This window comes from Thalassophryne amazonica, chromosome 14 (assembly GCF_902500255.1).
Source record: "Thalassophryne amazonica chromosome 14, fThaAma1.1, whole genome shotgun sequence".
Classification (NCBI taxonomy): domain Eukaryota; kingdom Metazoa; phylum Chordata; class Actinopteri; order Batrachoidiformes; family Batrachoididae; genus Thalassophryne; species Thalassophryne amazonica.
The window spans coordinates 33,211,168-33,230,505 of NC_047116.1; the positions used below are offsets into that span (position 1 = coordinate 33,211,168).

The window sequence follows — 19,338 nt, forward strand, 5'->3', positions numbered from 1 at the left end:
CGTTGGGTTTGTACGGGAGCTCAGAACGGTGTTCGACCATCCCAACAGAGGAGAGTCCGCTTCAACCGCGCTACTGTCAATGAGACAGGGGCGTCGGAGCGCAGCTGCCTATGCAGTCGCCTTCCGCATCGCGGCGGCGAGATCCGGCTGGCATAGCACTGCCCTCCGCGCCGCCTTTGTAAACGGACTGTCACTGGTCCTAAAAGAGCACCTGGTGGCGAAGGACGAACCGCGGGACTTAGACGGGCTCATCGATCTGGTCATACGACTCGACAACCGGGTAGAAGAACGCCGTCGGGAACGAGGCGAAGGGCGTGGCCAGGCACGCGTCGTCCCTCTCCCTTCCGGTTCCGATCGAGCTCCGCCTTCCCCACGCTCCACAGCCCCTGCGCTCCGTGGGGTCACAGCTCCCCCTACTGACGAAGCTAGGGACACGAGTAGGGCAACATTTAGGGCACCAGATGCACAGAGGAGATGGACCCACGGAGCGTGTCTTGTTTGTGGTTCCATAGAGCACCATGTGAGAGACTGCCCCGAGCGGCCAAACGCCAAACGCCCGCCCCTAGAGACTGGGCCAGGGGTGGGCCCAAACATTCACGTGGGACACACCCACATTGCTACACGACTCCCAGTCACGATCCTGTTTGAGGATTCAACCCTGAAGGCCCCAGCACTGGTGGACACGGGCACTGAGGGGAATCTGCTTGACAGTAGATGGGCCAGGGAGATAGGGCTCCCTCTGGTGGCTCTTACCTCGCCTGTGCAGGTTCGGGCGCTAGATGGCTCCCTACTCCCACCAATCACGCATAAGACACCTCCAGTAACTCTGGTGGTGTCAGGTAACCACCGGGAGGTGATCGAGTTCTTTGTGACTCAGGCCACCTCCTGTGTGGTTTTGGGTTTTCCCTGGATGCTAAAGCACAATCCCCGGATCGATTGGCCGTCCGGGGTAGTGGTTCAGTGGAGCGAAATCTGCCATCGGGAGTGTCTAGGTTCCTCGGTTCCTCCCGGCTCCCAAGCTAAGGAGGAGGTCCGAGTCCCGCCCAATCTGAAGGCGGTGCCGGCGGAGTACCATGACCTCGCTGACGTGTTCAGCAAGGATCTGGCTCTCACGCTTCCTCCCCACCGTCCTTATGATTGTGCCATTGATTTGGTTCCAGGCTGTGAGTACCCGTCCAGTAGGCTGTACAACCTCTCACGGCCGGAGCGTGAATCAATGGAGACCTACATCCGGGACTCATTAGCTGCCGGGTTGATCCGGAATTCCACCTCTCCGATGGGTGCTGGTTTCTTTTTTGTGGGTAAAAAAGACGGCGGGCTTCGTCCATGCATTGATTACAGGGGGTTGAACGAAATCACAGTTCGCAACCGATACCCATTGCCCTTGTTGGATTCGGTGTTCACCCCCTTGCATGGAGCCAAAATTTTCACCAAGCTGGATCTTAGGAATGCGTATCATTTGGTTCGGGTCCGGAAGGGAGACGAATGGAAGACGGCCTTCAACACCCCCTTAGGTCATTTTGAGTACCTGGTCATGCCGTTCGGTCTCACTAATGCTCCCGCGACTTTCCAAGCGTTGGTAAACGATGTCTTGCGGGACTTCCTGCACCGGTTTGCCTTCGTATATCTAGACGATATACTCATCTTTTCCCCGGATCCTGAGACACATGTCCGGCATGTCCGTCAGGTCCTGCAGCGGTTGTTGGAGAACCGCCTGTTTGTGAAGGGCGAGAAGTGTGAATTCCACCGCACTTCTTTGTCCTTCCTGGGGTTCATCATCTCCTCCAACTCCGTCGCCCCTGATCCGGCCAAGGTTGCGGCGGTGAGAGACTGGCCCCAACCAACAAGCCGTAGGAAGCTGCAACAGTTCCTCGGCTTTGCTAATTTCTACAGGAGGTTTATTAAGGGCTACAGTCAGGTAGTTAGCCCCCTGACAGCCCTGACCTCCCCAAAAGTCCCCTTCACCTGGTCGGATCGGTGCGAAGCCACGTTCAAGGAGTTGAAACGGCGCTTCTCGTCTGCACCAGTTCTGGTGCAGCCCGATCCTAGCCGCCAGTTAGTGGTTGAAGTGGATGCCTCGGACTCAGGGATAGGAGCGGTGCTCTCCCAGAGCGGGAAGACCGATAAGGTCCTTCACCCGTGTGCCTATTTTTCCCGCAGGTTGACCCCCGCTGAACGGAACTATGACGTCGGCAATCGGGAACTCCTTGCTGTGAAAGAGGCCCTCGAAGAGTGGAGACATCTGTTGGAGGGAACAGCCGTGCCATTCACGGTTTTCACTGACCATCGGAACCTGGAGTACATCAGGACCGCCAAGCGGCTGAACCCCAGGCAAGCCCGCTGGTCACTGTTCTTTGGCCGTTTTGACTTCCGGATCACCTACCGTCCCGGGACCAAGAATCAAAGATCGGATGCATTGTCCCGGGTGCACGAAGACGAAGTCAAGACGGAACCGTCGGATCCCCCGGATCCCATCATCCCGGAGTCCGCTATCGTGGCCGCCCTCACCTGGGACGTAGAGAAGACCGTCCGGGAGGCCCTGACCCGTGACCCGGACCCCGGAAACGGACCAAAGGACAGACTATACGTCCCACCAGAGGCTAGGGCTGCAGTCCTGGACTTCTGTCACGGTTCTAAACTCTCCTGTCACCCTGGGGTGCGAAGGACCGTGACAGTCGTCCGGCAACGCTTCTGGTGGGCATCCCTGGAGGCCGACGTCCGGGACTACGTCCAGGCCTGTACCACCTGCGCCAGGGGCAAGGCCGACCATAGAAAGACCTCAGGGCAGCTACAGCCACTGCCCGTGCCTCATCGCCCCTGGTCCCACATCGGCCTGGACTTTGTCACGGGTCTCCCGCCGTCCCAGGGACACACCGTCGTCTTCACGATAGTGGACCGTTTCTCCAAGGCGGCCCACTTCGTGGCCCTCCCGAAGCTCCCAACGGCCCAGGAGACAGCGAACCTCCTGGTCCACCACGTTGTCCGTCTGCATGGCATACCATCAGACATCCTCTCCGATCGCGGTCCCCAGTTCACCTCGCACGTCTGGAGGAGCTTCTGCCGGGAACTGGGGGCCACGGTCAGCCTCTCATCTGGGTACCACCCCCAGACCAACGGGCAGGCAGAGCGGGCGAATCAGGAACTGGAGCAGACACTTCGCTGTGTGACAGCCGCGCACCCGACGGCCTGGAGTACCCACCTGGCCTGGATCGAGTACGCCCATAACAGCCAAGTGTCATCTGCCACCGGCCTCTCCCCGTTTGAGGTGTGCTTGGGGTATCAGCCCCCCTTGTTTCCGGTGGTTGAGGGAGAGGTCGGTGTGCCCTCGGTCCAGGCCCACCTACGGAAGTGCCGTCGGGTGTGGCGTGCCGCCCGCTCTGCCTTGTTGAAGGCCCGGACGAGGGCGAAGACACATGCAGACCGGCGGCGGGCCCCGGCCCCCAAGTATCGTCCTGGGCAGGAGGTCTGGTTGTCTACCAAGGACATTCCTCTGCAGGTAGACTCGCCGAAACTTCAGGAACGGTACATCGGACCTTACAAGATCCTCAAGGTCATCAACCCCGCCGCAGTGAGGCTCCAGCTTCCGGCCTCACTGCGGATCCATCCAGTTTTTCATGTTTCCCGGATCAAGCCCCTTCACACCTCACCCCTCTGCACCCCGGGTCCGGCGCCGCCTCCTGCCCGGATCATCGACGGGGAACCGGCTTGGACTGTACGCCGGCTCCTTGATGTCCGTCGGATGGGCCGGGGTTTTCAATATCTGGTGGACTGGGAGGGGTACGGTCCCGAGGAACGCTCCTGGGTGAAGAAGGGCTTCATCCTGGACCCGGCCCTCCTGGCCGACTTCTACCGTCGCCATCCGGACAAGCCCGGTCGTGCGCCAGGAGGCGCCCGTTGAGGGGGGGTCCTGTTGTGTGGGCCGCTGAAGAGGAGGTACTGCTGGCCCACCACCACCAGAGGGCGCCCTGCCTGGAGTGCGGGCTTCAGGCACCAGAGGGCGCTGCCGCCTTATGGGAGCAGCCTGGGTGACAGCTGTCACCCATCACCGGACACAGCTGTTCCACTCAGCACAGAGGTATATCAGGAGGACGGCGTCTCCACCTCAGTGCCGAGATATCGCCTTTAGACGAAGGTAACGTTCTCTGCATTTTCTGACTAAATAGCTAACAGATTTGTTAAACCTTTTCAGGACAGCTGAATTGCTTAGATAAGTACTCACCTGCCTGTCATACTGTAACTGGAGGTGGAGGCGGCTTCTCCCCTCTCCGTTGCTGGGTGCTGTTGCATCCACGCCTGTGTTGTTGCTCTCTCCCGCCAGCAGTACCGGATCCGACGAGCGGAGGCAGTGGCCACCTGGGACTTCGGGACTTGGCGGTTCCAGTATTTCCAGGGTTCGGTGGCAGAGGAGATCTGGGTGGTTTCGGTTCGACTGAGACGGACGTCTCCTACCTTCGAGCCTGCCCACACGACACCAGCGGATTCGACCCCAAATTGTGATTGTTGTATTCATTGTGCTCGTTTCACAATAGTAAACCTTGTTATTCACCTTCCTCCATTGTCCGTTCATTGCGCCCCCTGTTGTGGGTCCGTGTTCCTACACTTTCACAACAGTTTTGACTGTGATCTCCCATGTACTTCACCACAGCCTCATTATATTTTTTGAGTCTTTAAACCATTTCCGTTTGTATCAGAAACGAGTTGACTACCTATATCGCTATGTTGTTCATTTTTTTTCCAAGTTCTTTGATGGGTTCAGGGGGTTTTGGTTGGGCCCAGGGCCTACTTGGTTGGGATTCTGGGAGTTTGCATTCTTATGTCAAGCAGGTTTCATTTCCATATGGCTCTTTTTCTTGTTTACTTGGTTTGTGCATTTCTTTTCAATGGTTTCCTTTCTGTTTTAGTTTATTGTTTAGATGGTATTTTTCCACCCGGCCGTTTTTCATAGACCCTTCTTTCCATGGTTCTTTTGTTGATTCTGTCACTATGTTTTATCTCCGGAGTCGGTCATTATGTTGGTTCTCACGTATTTTACATTCTAGCATTACTCGGTTTCCATTCTCAGTAACCATCGTCTGCCAGATTTTCTCTCTGTGGCTTTTTTGATTGGTTTGGATTTTGTTGATTGCCGTTTTGTTTAATTGTGCTTCCCCTTTGATGCGCCTCGTTTTCCTGCACGTTCACTCCTTTCTCAGCTCACCTGTTATGTATTGTAATCTCTCCTGCCTCGGGAAGCTCTGTAATGCCATAGCCTTGGGGAGGTTCAGTGTTGTGTCCACTTCGGTTGGCAAGGGTAACTCCTGTCCTTCCTCTGATTCGATTGTGGTCCCTGGCCGGCCTCCTGACACTGTCCTAGACTCTGTTAGCCGAACCAGTGTCTTCAGGCCCCAGCCGTGGTTCCCTGTGGGTCCTGTGGCTAGTCACCTGACGGCAGCATGGGCCGCGTGGCCCACCCATGGCCTCTGCTTTTGTCCGACCTCCTGACTCCCATGTTTTCTTTTGCCTGCCGCCCGGTCACTCTCCTGGTTTTCTTTCTGCGTTTCGTCCATCTATCGGCTGCCTGCCCTTTGTTCCATTGTTGAGGAGCGGGTCTCTGGATGCCCTCCGTCCAGTCCCCCTCCTTCCTCCCATGGTCGTCTGTGCTGTGTGGTCGCCCCTTCTTGGGTTTTGGGGGGGTTCTGTCAGCCATCGGTGTCGGCTGCCTTGGTGGGGGGGGGGGGGGTGATGTCAGGTTTCGGCCCCAGTCTGGCCCAGTCATGTTTTGTCCCCTATTGTTTTTATTTGGTCATTTTATTTTAGTTATTAATCTAGTCTCATCATACTTTGGTTCTGATTATCTTGTTCCTGTGTGTAATACTTTTGTCAGTGGTTTTATGTTCTGTTTCAGTTATTTCCTGTTTATCTTACTTTAGTCATGTGTCTAGTTTCATTCCTACCTTTGTATATTCATTAGTTTTATTTCCTGTTTGCTTTTCTTTTGTCTTATGTTGAATTATCTGTTTATGGTTCCACATAGTTCCATTCTGGTTTGGTCTTAGTCTTTTATTCTTACATTTGTTTCATGGTTTAATTCTTTGTTCCTTCATGTCAGGTTTTCTTTATTTTATTTCTTGTGTATTGGGACTTGGGTTTTGTTCATCTTTTGTCTTCGTGTTTTATTTGGATCACTGTGGTTAGGTTTACCATCTTGTCAGGTCCTGTTCACTTTGCATTTGTCTTCCTGCACCATCTTGCATCTGCTTCTCTCACCTTCATTGTCTTCTTGCACTCTCTTGACTCCTGTCTCACCTCTGTCTCATCTGACCACACCCCTTCCAGAACCTTCCCTGACACCTGTGCCTTGTTTCCCTAATTACTTGTTATTTAAGCTCCTCACTTTCTCCACTCCCTGCTAGTTCGTTGTGATTTTTTGTCCACGTTCCAGCCTTTGTTTTTGCTCTGTATATGCCTTGCCATTTTTGACCGTGCTTTGTTTTTTGACCTTGCTCCTACCTCTACCCATGTATTGTGTCTCCTGGTATTTTTGAACCATGCTTGTTGTTGACGACGCCTCTGCCTGACCCCTGCCTGTGCCGCTGCTTCTCAGACTGCCTTTTTGTGTACCGAACCCCAGCCTGATTTTTGACATAAAGCCTTTAACGTATACCTCAGTATTTTGAGTCTGCATTTGTGTTCAACCTCCTTCTGTGGCATGCCTACCCAGCTCATGACCGTAACAGTGGAATATGCCGAAAAAGTGCTGATGTCCACGCCTTCTGCCTTTTTGTGAAAGTCAGACGACGTCCCGGATCAACAAAGCCTTCACGTTGGAAATGATCTGGTTGTTTCAGCGGGGTTTGAGCCTGTCGATCTGCGCTCGGAGCACGGCGCGCTCTCAGCAGTTGTGGGCGGTCTTTAAACCAACTGGATCACTCCTTAATCTGTTTAATCCCCATAAAATCGTCCCTGAAAGCCATATTAATTTTCCAAACTGTGTCCACCTGGAGGTCTCTCACAGTTTCTGGAAAAAAAAATTGATGCAGCAAAGCTCCAAATCATTCAGACATTTATTTGCAATAAAAAAAACGACGAGAGGGGTGGACCAGTGCTCACACAAAGCCTGCTCACAGGTGAATGACGCAACCGACAGGCGTGAAAAAACTCACGCATGCGCACGAAGGTTCAAGCTTGGCTGATGCAATCACACGTGAATCAAATCCATATGGTTTTTGAAAAAAATAAAAAGGTCGGATACTTTTCTAACAGACCTCGTGTTTGTGTGTGTGTGTGTGTGTGTGTGTGTGTGTGTGTGTGTGTGTGTGTGTGTGTGTGTGTGTGTGTGTCAAGGTTGAAATTATGATTCTACCAGTAGAGATTGCGAACACAATCTCCACCTGTGTTGTTGCCTTTACTTGCTCTGAGTACTACTTTGATAACATTTTGATCAGAGTTTCTGCCAGTAAAGACTGCAACAACAGAGATCCACTATACTTGGGGAAAAAAGTAAACCTTGATCAGAAATGTAATAAAATATCAATTGGGATGTCATAATCATATTTTGTTATATTCAGCAATTAAGATAGTGTACGAGGTCTGTCCATAAAGTAACGGTCCTTTTTGTTTTTTTCAAAAACTATATGGATTTCATTCATATGTTTTTACGTCAGACATGCTTGAACTCTCGTGCGCATGCATGAGTTTTTCCACGCCTGTCGGTGACGTCATTCACCTGTGAGCACGCCTTGGGAAGGAGTGGTCCCGCCCCCTCGTCGGATTTTCATTGTCTGGAAATGGCGGAATGAAAAGGACTTTTTTTCCATCAGAATTTTTTCAGAAGCTGTTAGAGACTGGCACCTGGAAACCATTCGAAAAATTTATCTGGCTTTCGGTGAAAATTTTACGGGCTTCACAGAGAATAAGGACTTTAACTACAGCTTTAAGGACCCCTTTAAGGACGGTCAGTGCGCCACGCTCCGAGCTGCGACAACGCGGCACAAGCCACCGTACCATTTCTAAATGGATGGCTCTGTGGATACGAGACCGTCGTGTGTTCTTTCTCTGGTTATCACAAGAGCTGGAAATCAGCCATTTTCCGTCAGATTTCACTTTTAACAAGAGATTTTGTCATGGAAAGCCGCGCGGAGGCTTTGCGCGTCACGTCCGATTCGCTGCCGCGTGAGCCGCAACCCCAGGCCTGGCTGCAGGGTTGGGCCCCGGCTCCGCCATACCGGGCGATGTCTCGGTCCTTGATTTTGTGTTGGTCATGAGAGCTTTTGAACTGCCCTGGACTGGGTGGCAGTCGAGGGCGGGTGGCCCGGCCCGCGCTCACAGCCTCTGGCTGTTGGGACGTGGAATGTCACCTCGCTGGGGGGGAAGGAGCCTGAGCTTGTGCGGGTGGTTGAGAGGTACCGACTAGAGATAGTCGGGCTCACCTCCACGCACAGCTTGGGCTCTGGTACCCACCTCCTTGAGAGGGGCTGGATGCTCCACTTTTCTGGCATTGCTCACGGGGAGAGGCGGTGAGCTGGGGTAGCATTGCTTATTGCTCCCCAGCTCAGTCGCCATGTGTTGGAGTTTACCCCGGTGAACGAGAGGGTCGTGTCCCTATGCCTTCGGGTTGGGGACAGGTCTCTCACTGTTGTCTCGGCCTATGGGCTAAGCAGCAGTGCAGAGTACCCAACCTTCTTGGAGTCTCTGGGAGGGGAACGAGATAGTGCTCTGACCGGGGACTTCATTGTTCTCCTGGGGGAGTTCAACGCCCACGTGGGCAGCGACTGTGAGACCTGGAGGGGCGTGATTGGGAAGCACGGCCTCCCCGATCTGAACCTGAGTGGTGTTCAGTTGTTGGACTTCTGTGCTAGTCACAGTTTGTCCATCATGAACACCATGTTCGAGCACAGGTGTGTCCATAAGTGCACGTGGCACCAGGACACCTTGAGCCAGAGGTCGATGATCGACTTTGTAGTCGTATCATCGGTGTCTCGGACAATCGGGTAAAGAGAGGGGCTGAGCTGTAGACCGATCACCACCTGGTGGTGAGTTGGATCCGCTGGGAGGGGAGGAACCCAGTCAGACCTGGCAGGCCCAAATGTATCGTGAGGGTCTGCTGGGAACGACTGGCGGAACCCTCTGTCAGCGAGGTCTTCATCTCCCACCTCTGGGAGAGCTTCTCCCAGATCCCGGGGGAGGTTGGAGACATGGAGTCCAAGTGGACCATGTTCTCCACATCCATTGTTGATGTGGTCATGAGATTTGGCTCATAACCGAAAGAACAAGATCGTGAGTACAAGCGAGAGTTTCCTCCGCAGGGTGGCTGGCTGCTCCCTTAGAGATATGGTGAGGAGCTCTGTCACTCGGGAGGAGCTCGGAGTCGAGCCGCTGCTCCTCCACATCGAAAGGAGCCAGCTGAGGTGGCTTGGGCATCTTTTTTGGATGCCCCCTGGACGCCTCGCTGGAGAGGTGTTCCGGGCACGTCCCATTGGGAGGAGGCCCCGGGGAAGACCCAGATCGCGCTGGAGGGACTACGTCTCTCAGCTGGCTTGGGAACACCTCGGCGATCCCCCAGAGGAGCTGGGGGAGGTGTGTGTGGATTGGCAGGTCTGGGCGGCTTTGCTTGAGCTGCTGCCCCCACGATCCGACCTAGGATAAGCGGAAGAAAATGGATGGATGGATGGATGGATGGATGGATGGATGGATGGATGGATGGATGGATGGATGGATGGATGGATGGATGGATGGATGGATGGATGGATTAGTTTTCAAACTCAATAAGGTAACTTTAGTTACAAGGTCCTCTGAGAACTACTTTGACAACATTTGGATCGGAATTTCTACCAGTAGATATTGCGATCACAATCTCTACCGGTAGAAACTGCGATTCTATCAGATCGCAGTTTCTACCTGGACATATAAATACTTTAAATATTGTTTGTCTTTTGGAGACCGGTTTAACAAAGGACTCACTTTGAAATACATCTTACAACGATTAACAACACTTCCGACCGACACTAGCTCGGGGATGCCTCCTATTAGACTGTTTATAAAGTGCATCCCTGACAACTCGCTCAAAAACAAAAGTAAAGCTGCACCAAGCTGCGTCCTCAGCCAGAACCGCACCAAATGCTGCTTTTGTTTCAAATTTTTAGCCCGATGGAACACAAGCAAACAAGCATCAAGCTGTACTCTCTTGGACTAACCCGTTTAAAGATGTTTGAACATGATTGAAGTTGTTAAGACTCCAAACACCTGGAAGTGACCACATAATGATACAGATTTGGTGAATTTGGGATGAAATATTTGAACAGCTCAAAAATTTCACCCCAGTTTCAAAACTGGTGCCAGTGACTACTGGGTGTACCAAGTTTGTTCAAGATTGGCAAAAGATGGATTAAGACAGTTACTATGATGCTTCAAAAACTGTTCAAGATGAAACAGGAAAGAACGCTGCTTTATGGAATAGGGGTATAAGATAATGTTCCGAACACTGTAGCAGAGCGGCACAGTGCTTTAGTGGTTAGTACTGGTGACTCACAGTCAGGTCATGGGATCCCTTCCCACCCTTTCTGTAGGGAGTTTACATGCTCTTTCTGTGTCTGTGTGGGTTTCCTCCGGGTACTCCGGCTTCCTCCCACAATCAAAAACATGCTTATTTAGGGTCTGCTCCTTTCTCTGCCCCTGAACAAGGCAGCTTCTCTACATCTGGAGTTGGATCCCACTGCTCCTAGTGGTTGGATTGTATCTAACTGTGATGGGATGGGTTAAATGCAGAGAACAAATTTCGTTGTATGTATATGTGCAATGACAATATAGGCTCTATTCTGTTCTATTCTATTCAAGGAGAATAGAGAACCAAGAGATGAGACTCCGATGCATTTTAGACAGTGGCCACTGGTGGCACTGTGGAAGCACTGCCACCATCTTGGACAGCTGATGATAAAATCAGCATTCACGAGAGTGCAATTTAACATACTTTTTTTATTTTGATGGCTCATTGTTGGGGTTTATTTTAGTTGCGAGCAGAATAATGAAGACACGATGGATAGTCAGGGTGAACGCTGGAACCGTTGTGACTAATAAAATAATTACAAAAAAGACTTTCAGCTCTTAAACAAGTGAGTTATTTTCTGCTTGTTGGCAGCTAAGAAATGCACCCAGACCAAATACAGAGGGACATCTTTAAAAACACTGCGGTTATTCACACGCAATTCCACGATAAGGAATTAAAGTACTTCCAGATGTCTTATGTGGATAAGTTTTTGTCAGGCAGTGATTTAGACTCTGGGAAAAAGAACGGTAACAGGTAAGATTCAAAAACTTTGTTTACTCTGTGTGCTGCCAACAGGTCTGCTTCAAATTATGTAAAGTTTATTTTTGTTCATTTAAAAAAATTAAAATACAGGCTCTAAAAGCAATTCTCCCTGTTCGCTGGCCGGGGAGTTGTTTAGAATGGAAATAGAGTCACCAGTCAATTTCTGTGACCTTGTGGTCAATTGCAAGGTCACAACGAGATATTCAAGATATTGTCATTGCAACCCTTCTTAGCGTGACATCTCAAGAACTAGTTGACCAATTTCATTCGCATTTAGCATAAGGGTGTACTTGGATGAATCCCCAACACCAGTTGATTACGGTGATCTTGGGGTTAATTTCATGGTCACAGCTAGATATATTGTCATTGCCACCCTTCTTCGCATGACATCTCAATAACCAGTTGACCAGTTTCATTCGCATTTAGCATAAGGGTGTACTTGGGTGAACCCCCAATACCAGTTGATAACAGTGATCTTGGGGTTAATTTCAAGGTCACAGCGAGATATTCAAGATTTTGTCATTGCAACCCTTCTTAGCGCGACATCTCAAGAACCAGTTGACCAATTTCATTCGCATTTAGCATAAGGGTGTACTTTGGTGAATCCCCAACACCAGTTGATTACGGTGATCTTGGGGTTAATTTCAAGGTCACACCGAGATATTCAAGATATTGTCATTGCCACCCTTTTTCACTCGACATCTCAAGGACCAGCTGACCAATTTCATTCACATTTAGCATAAGGGTGTACTTGGGTGAACCCCCAACACCAGTTGATTACGGTGATCTTGGGGTTAATTTCAAGGTCACAGCGAGATATTCAAGATATTGTCATTGCCACCCTTCTTGGCGTGACATCTCAATAACCAGTTGACCAATTGCATTCGCATTTAGCATAAGGGTGTACTTGGGTGAACCCCCGACACCAGTTGATTACTGTGATCTTGGAGTTAATTTCAAGGTCACAGCGAGATATTCAATATACTGTCATTGCCACCCTTCTTAGCATGACATCTCAAGAACCAGTTGACCAGTTTAATTCATATTTAGCATAAGGGTGTATTGGGTGAACCCCCAACACTTTGTATTAATGATTTATGGGTACAGAGGGAATATGTCATCTTCTGATGACTCATGTTTCAGCAGGCCAAGCGTGCTGCACCCTGTGCGTTTGCAGAGGCAAAACTCAGGTCTGGGAGGAGTTCGGGGAGGCCATTGAGGAGGACTATCGGTCGGCCTCGAAGAAATTCTGGCAAACTGTCCGGCACCTCCGGAGGTGGAAGCAGCTCTCCACCAACACTATCTACAGAGCGGGTGGGGAGCTGTTGACCCTGACTGGGGATGTTGTCGGGCGGTAGAAGGAATACTTCGAGGATCTCCTCAATCCCATCGTCACGTCTTCCGAAGAGGAAGCAGAGACTGGGGACTCAGAGGTGGACTCATCCATCTCCCAGGCCGAAGTCACCGAGGTGGTCAGAAAGCTCCTCGGTGGCAAGGCTCCCGGGGTGGATGAAATCCATCCGGAGTACCTTAAGTCTCTGGATGTTGTGGGACTGTCTTGGGTGACACGTCTCTGCAACATTGCATGGCAGTCGGGGACAGTGCCTCTGGATTGGCAGACTGGGGTTGTGGTCCATCTGTTTAAGAAGGGAAACTGGAGGGTGTGTTCCCACTACAGGGGAATCACACTCCTCAGCCTGCCCAGTGAGGTCTATTCCAGAGTACTGGAGAGGAGAATTTGACTGATAGTCGAACCTCGGATTCAGGAGGAGCAGTGTGATTTCATCCTGGTCGCTTCACACTGGACCAGCTCTACACCCTCCATCGGATGCTCGAGGGTTCATGGGAATTCTCCCAACCAGTCCACATGTGTTTTGTGGATCTGGAGAAGGTGTTCGACCGTGTCCCTCAAGGTGCCCTGTGGGGGTGCTCCGGGAGTACGGGGTCCGGGGTCCTTTGTTAAGGGCTATCCGGTCCCTGTACGACTGCAGCATGAGCTTGGTTCGCATTGCCGGTACTAAGTCAAGCCTGTTTCCAGTGCATGTTGGCCTCCACCAGGGCTGCCTTTTGTCACCAGTTCTGTTCATTACCTTTATGGACAGAATTTTTAGGCGCAGTCAGGGTGTAGAGGGGGTCCGGTTTAGGAACCACAGAATCTCATCTCTGCTGTTTGCAGACAATGTGGTTCTGTTGGCTTTGTCAAATCAAGACCTTCAGCGTGCACTGGAGCGGTTTGCAGCCGAGTGTGAAGCGCCTGGGATGAAGATCAGCACCTCCAAATCCGAAGCCATGGTTCTCGACCAGAAAAAGGTGCTTTGCCCTCTTCAGGTCGGTGGAGTGTCCTTGCCTCAAGTAGAGGAGTTTAAGTATCTCAGGGTCTTGTTCACAAGAGAGGGACGGATGGAGCGTGAGATTGACAGACAGATCGGTGCAGCATCTGCAGTTATGCGGTCGCTGTATCGGACCGTCGTGGTGAAGAGAGAGCTGAGCAGGGGGGCAAAGCTCTCAATTTACCGATCGATCTACGTTCCGACCCTCACCTATGGTCATGAGATTTGGCTCATGACCGAAAGAACAAGATCGCGAGTACAAGCGGACGAGATGAGTTTCCTCTGCAGGGTGGCTGGGCGTTCGCTTAGAGATAGGGTGAGGAGCTTGGTCGCTCAGAGGGTGCTCGGAGTCGAGCTGCTGCTCCTCCACGTCGAAAGGAGCCAGCTGAGGTGGCTCAGGCATCTTTTTCGGGTGCCCCCTGGATGCCTCGCAGGACACCTCGCTTGAGAGGTGTTCCGGGCACGTCCCATCGGGAAGAGGCCCCAGGGAAGACCCAGGACACGCTGGAGGGACTACGTCTTGCAGCTGGCTTGGGAACGCCTCAGGGTTCCCCCATAGGAGCTGGAGTAGGTGTGTGTGGATCGGGAGGTCTGGGCGGCTTTGCTTGAGCTGCTGCCCCCATGACCCGACCTCGGATGAAGCGGAAGAAAATGGATGGATGGAATTAAACTGAACTGATGCTGTTTAATATGGCATCACCTATGGAATAAATATAAATAATGAGTGAACAACCAAACAGTAATTGAAATGGCAAATAATAATAGTAATAATATAAAAATGATTTTAAAATAAGTTATTTTTGGTCCTGTTTATATTTTGCACACCCAGCAGATGGGTTAGGGTTAGGGTTAGGGTTATGAACAAGGGAGGTACACCTACTTTGCTAATAACATGACTAGTTAGTCAGTGTAGATGTAAATAATTTCAAAATATTAATACCCAAATGAGTGATACAACAAAATGAGGATTGTGTGTTTGAATATACTGCAGTATTTGTACTATAACAATACAGTATTTTCCTATTTTTTGTTCCTTAAAGAACCTCTAAATCTGAGGCCAAGGTTTTCAGCAGGAAACCGATTGATTGCCCACTCCGTGTAGAGAATGAGGTCTTGCCCCAAGTGAAGGAGTTCAAGTACCTCAGGGTCTTGTTCATGAGTGAGGGGACAATGGAGATTGGCTGGAGAATCGGTGCAGCAGGGGCGGTATTGCATTCGCTCTGCTGTACTGTTGTGACAAAAAGGAAGTTGAGCCACTGCTCCTTTGTGTTGAAAGGAGCCAGCTGAGGTGGTTTGGGTATCTGGTAAGGATGCCCCCTGGGCGCCTCCCTAGGGAGGTGTTCCAGGCACATCCATCTGGGAGGAGACCCCGGGCAAGACCCAGGACTAGGTGGAGAGTTTATATCTCCACACTGGCATGGGAATGCCTCAGTATCCCTCAGTCAGAGGTGGTTAATGTGGCTCAGGAAAGGGAAGTCTGGGGTCCCCTGCTGGAACTGTTGCCCCCGCGACCCGATCCCAGCTATGCAGTTGAAGATGAGTGAGTGAGTTTAATTCCTTAAAGGTGCTTTACCAGATGTATTTTGTTTCTCTTTTTTTTGGCCATGTTTAGGATTAGGAATAAAAATAATATTTAAAAAAATGCACATACAGCTCAGTCACCTCATGTGCATTTGTGCTTCTTACAAGATGTCTACACAACCTTTTGTGTATAGCGCCGTCAAAACAACTGTTGGAATTCCGCTGAAGAAAACCATCACTTTTCCAACTATTTCCAACTCCAACAGTTTGAGATTGAAGTAGATTGGAGGCAGGGTTGTTGTGAACCATGCAGGCAGCCAGCTGCTGCTTCTCTTCAGGCACAGATCAAATGTGATTGACTTGATAGTTCAGCTGGTGCTAATGTGTGTCAGACCATGTTAATTTGCAGTTCTTTCCTTCAGGGAATCTTAAGCTCTTCTCTGATGGATCTGTGAATGTGACTGCCTGGTCGGACTGCATCACTTTAATACCCAGCATGCCAACAGAGATGCTGCCGCATAACGAACCTGTCATTCACTCAGTCCCTGCATGCCTCTGTGTGTACGTGTGTGACAGCTTGAAATGTTTACACTATTTCTCAGTGTTTTGAGTGAAAGTGTTCGCCCAAATCATGAACGTGAGGTATTTGATGGTGTTTTTGATGGTGTCCGTGTTTGGTGGTTTTCCTGTTTTCAGACATGTCAGTGTTTGAGATTTCCTGACCTTTGGCTCTTGAATCTCTTTGAAATGCCACAGAGTGGTATTCAAAATGAAGTGCGGTGAAGGTTTGTTTTTTCCCCGGAGATGCTTTGTGTTGTCAATACTTCCCCGTCTGGAATAACGAATGACTATCGCCGTGCTAAACTGCATGGATTTCCTCTATTGTTCAATACTTGTATCAAAGGCATATTTCTCATCACATTTTAGCACCATGGCACCAGTGAACGCTCAGCTCATTCGGAGTATTCCGAGGCTTCTTCTCATGGACAATAACCTGCTTTTCTACACCTCCAAACTCTCAGTTTGAGTAGTTTCATGTGTGTTGTAGGTGCAGCAGTGGCGCTTCCAGCAGGAAGAAGTGGCAAAGCAGGAGGAAGCTTTGGCTGCCCAACAACAGGAGGAACATGAGGCGAGGCTAAAGGAGGTGCAGGAGAAGGAGGAGGCCATCAGGTCACAGAAGAAAGAAAAAGTAAACATCCAGGCGCTGATGGCTTCTGCCAGCAGCACTTGCCACATCAACACTGTTTTGTATGGGTGTCCAGGGTCAAGATTCCACACGAACGTTTTGAGTGATGCTTGATGCCAAGACTTTAAAGTTTTCAGAAGTGGTTACAGATACAGTAAGCTATTGTCATACATAAGCATTTTTAGTGTACAGCATATGAGGTTAATGCATGTGTATGCATGCATTTTAATAATTAAAGGTGTACGGCCAATGGGCTTTTAAGATTTAAGCTGTGGAAACAATTTTCATTGGCACCACTATAATTTTATGTGTTAGCATTTAAATAAGGGATTCAAAATATGACATTGCCAAGATGATCAAAATTTGCACTGTCTGGAAAAATGAGCTAATTTATTCCCCTGAAGGGGGAAAAATAAATGAATACATTTTTGTAACATGCTGCAGAATTACAGCTTGTTTTAATGAAGAGGACATATGTATCTGGGGGAAAATTCCATCATGAATATTGTCTATTCCTTCATTGCTGTCATGCAGACTAATTACAGGAGGAAGCGCATGTGTGCATGTGTGGTGTTTGTCATGCCCCGCCCTGATTGATTTAGGCTTCTATTGTTCATCTCCATCTGCCCCAGCTTTGTTTTATTAGTTATTATTTTCATGATGTGATTATTCTCTGTTCTATTTTGCTTTGTCATTTTCTTTCTTTGTTACTTTTATTCTTTGGCTATATGTTCAGTTCGGTTCTAGTTTTCTCTAGCTGGTTTGTGTTCACATTATGCATCATTTAGTTATCATTAGGTTATTTTTGCTGTTTTCATTTCTGTCATTTTTCTGCTGTACTTTAATATCAGGTTTTGCATTCTGTTTATCATCTAGTCTTTGCTTGGTAATCTTTATTGTATTCTTATGTTGTTAGTCAGTTCCAGTTTAGTTTTGTCTTTTGTACTTATTATCTCTTGTTTCTCTTTTAGTTCTCATGTCTCTTGTTCTGTTCAAGTTCCTGTTCATAGTTGTATTTTATTCTGCCTTCGGTTTCTGTTGCTCTCAGTTTTTTTCTCACTGCTATTTGTTTGTCTCACTCCACATCCTGCACCTGCCATTTTGTCTTCAACCCTCAGTTCCCTAATTTTAATGCTTGGATTTCAGTAGAAACTAAATTTAATCAGTTCTGTGAAATTTGAAAGGCTGTTCACAGCTTAAATGTCCAAAGTAATCAATCTCCGTGTGAATTCTTTATTGCATAATAGAATCATCAAACTTCATCTGAGCACTTTAAGACTGGAAAATTGTCCAAAGGTACAAACAGCTTGTCCTCTTGAAAAGTGTCATTTCGTGAAGATGTAATCTACAACCCCAATTTAGAAAATGTTGTAATGGTACGGAAAAGGGAGACAATTTTTAAATATCTAATCTTGTTGTATGTCTACAATGACAAATCTTCTATTCTAAAAGTAGAAACTGCCTTATAGACCAATAAAAGGATCGGAATTGCGTAGCTGTTGAAGTGTCTGAGTCATAATGTACTTCTCCTCTATTTTAGTCATTGATGTGTGGGTTTAAAGTTCCAGTGGTGTTTATTAGCAGAAATATATGTATGTATAGCATTCACAACCCTCTGTTCAGTGTTCATTAGTGTAGCTATAATTTACCTGCAATGGCAAACTTATGTGTTTTCATAAACTTAGATTGAGCCTTTCATATCTACGTGGAAGGGGGCCACCTCATGGAGGCCACCATATTGCAGTTCCAAAATGATGCAGTTTTGTAAAGTTGCGATCTACTGGGGGCTAGTGTGGGCTAACAAGTTTGATAACCCTAATTTTTGTGAAGTTGTGGATTATATATTAACTATCACAATAGAAGGCAAGAAAACATGAATCTCCAACATTTAAGAAGCAAAAACATGAAGAGAAACAAAAATCATGTCATGATTCATGGGGAACCTGGGCACAGAAGGTGGTAGGGTGTAAAATGCAGACTCACAGGCAGGAGGTTGAATAAAAAGGCTTTATCGATAAGCAGAGGAGTTGTCAAAAACAGGCAGGGTTCAAGAGCACTGCAAAACAGTGTAACAAGGGCGAAGACAAAAACCCACATCCAGAAAACAAAGCGAGGTCGAGCAAAACATGGAAACAAGAGACTGAAAAGAAGGGCGAAGATGAAGATAAGAATATCAACAAATGAGCACAGATGACAAAACACACAGCGCTTAATACACCGTGGATAATTAGGACATGATGTGAAGTAGGTGGGAACAGAAGAAACAGAGATGAGAGACAACTGTGAGACGAGAGTGCTGTGAGAAGTGGGCGAGGAGGTGACAACCAGGGCGTGGCCAACAGAGATGAGGATGTACTGGTGTAGGGCAAGAGAGTGACGTGATGAGAGGACGTGACAGTGATACAAATGAAACTGGGCGTGAAAACATGAGAACCGAGATGAAAAGTGACAGACCAGGGAGTGCAGTGACAGCATGGACATGACTAAGAAACAAAAACTAACAATACTAAAATATCCAGAGAGAGAAGAACTAAAAACCAAAGGCTGCATTGAAACTAAACATGAACAGAATCAGACTAGACAACAAATGGAAAAGACTGAAAACAAACTTAGTGACACAAGCAATCATGGAACAACAATCAACAACTGTAGAGCAAAGCTAAACTAAACAAGAATGGCAGTCACATGTGGCTGATGTGTGGTGAACAGAAAACCACAAATAGTCCACCTCCGTTTCGGCGTGTTAGAGGACAAGTTGGGACATGTCCAGCTCTCCACAATTTCTCTCATACTCACTCGACTGGTAAGCACTGAAAGCCGAGATAGACATGTCCCAACTTGTCCTCTAACACTCCGAAACGGAGGTGTTCCTTTGTCTCGCTTCATCAGCGAATCGGACGTGACGCGCGAAGCCTCCGCGCGGCTTTCCATGACAAAATCTCTTGTTAAAAGTGAAATCTGCCTGAAAATGGCTGGTGTCCAGCTCTTGTGATAACCAGAGAAAGAACACACGACGG

The 19,338-nt window shown here is 48.9% G+C and overlaps 1 protein-coding gene across 1 annotated transcript in view; it reads left to right on the forward strand.

The window, feature by feature from the left end:
* LOC117525157 (coiled-coil domain-containing protein 148-like) overlaps positions 1–19,338 on the forward strand; it is a 101,410-nt gene that overhangs the window by 74,042 nt on the left and 8,030 nt on the right. Inside the window, exon 10 of the mRNA XM_034187007.1 lies at positions 16,184–16,324. Within this exon, the coding sequence (XP_034042898.1) occupies positions 16,184–16,324 (141 nt within the window). The remainder of the gene's footprint in view (positions 1–16,183; positions 16,325–19,338) is intronic.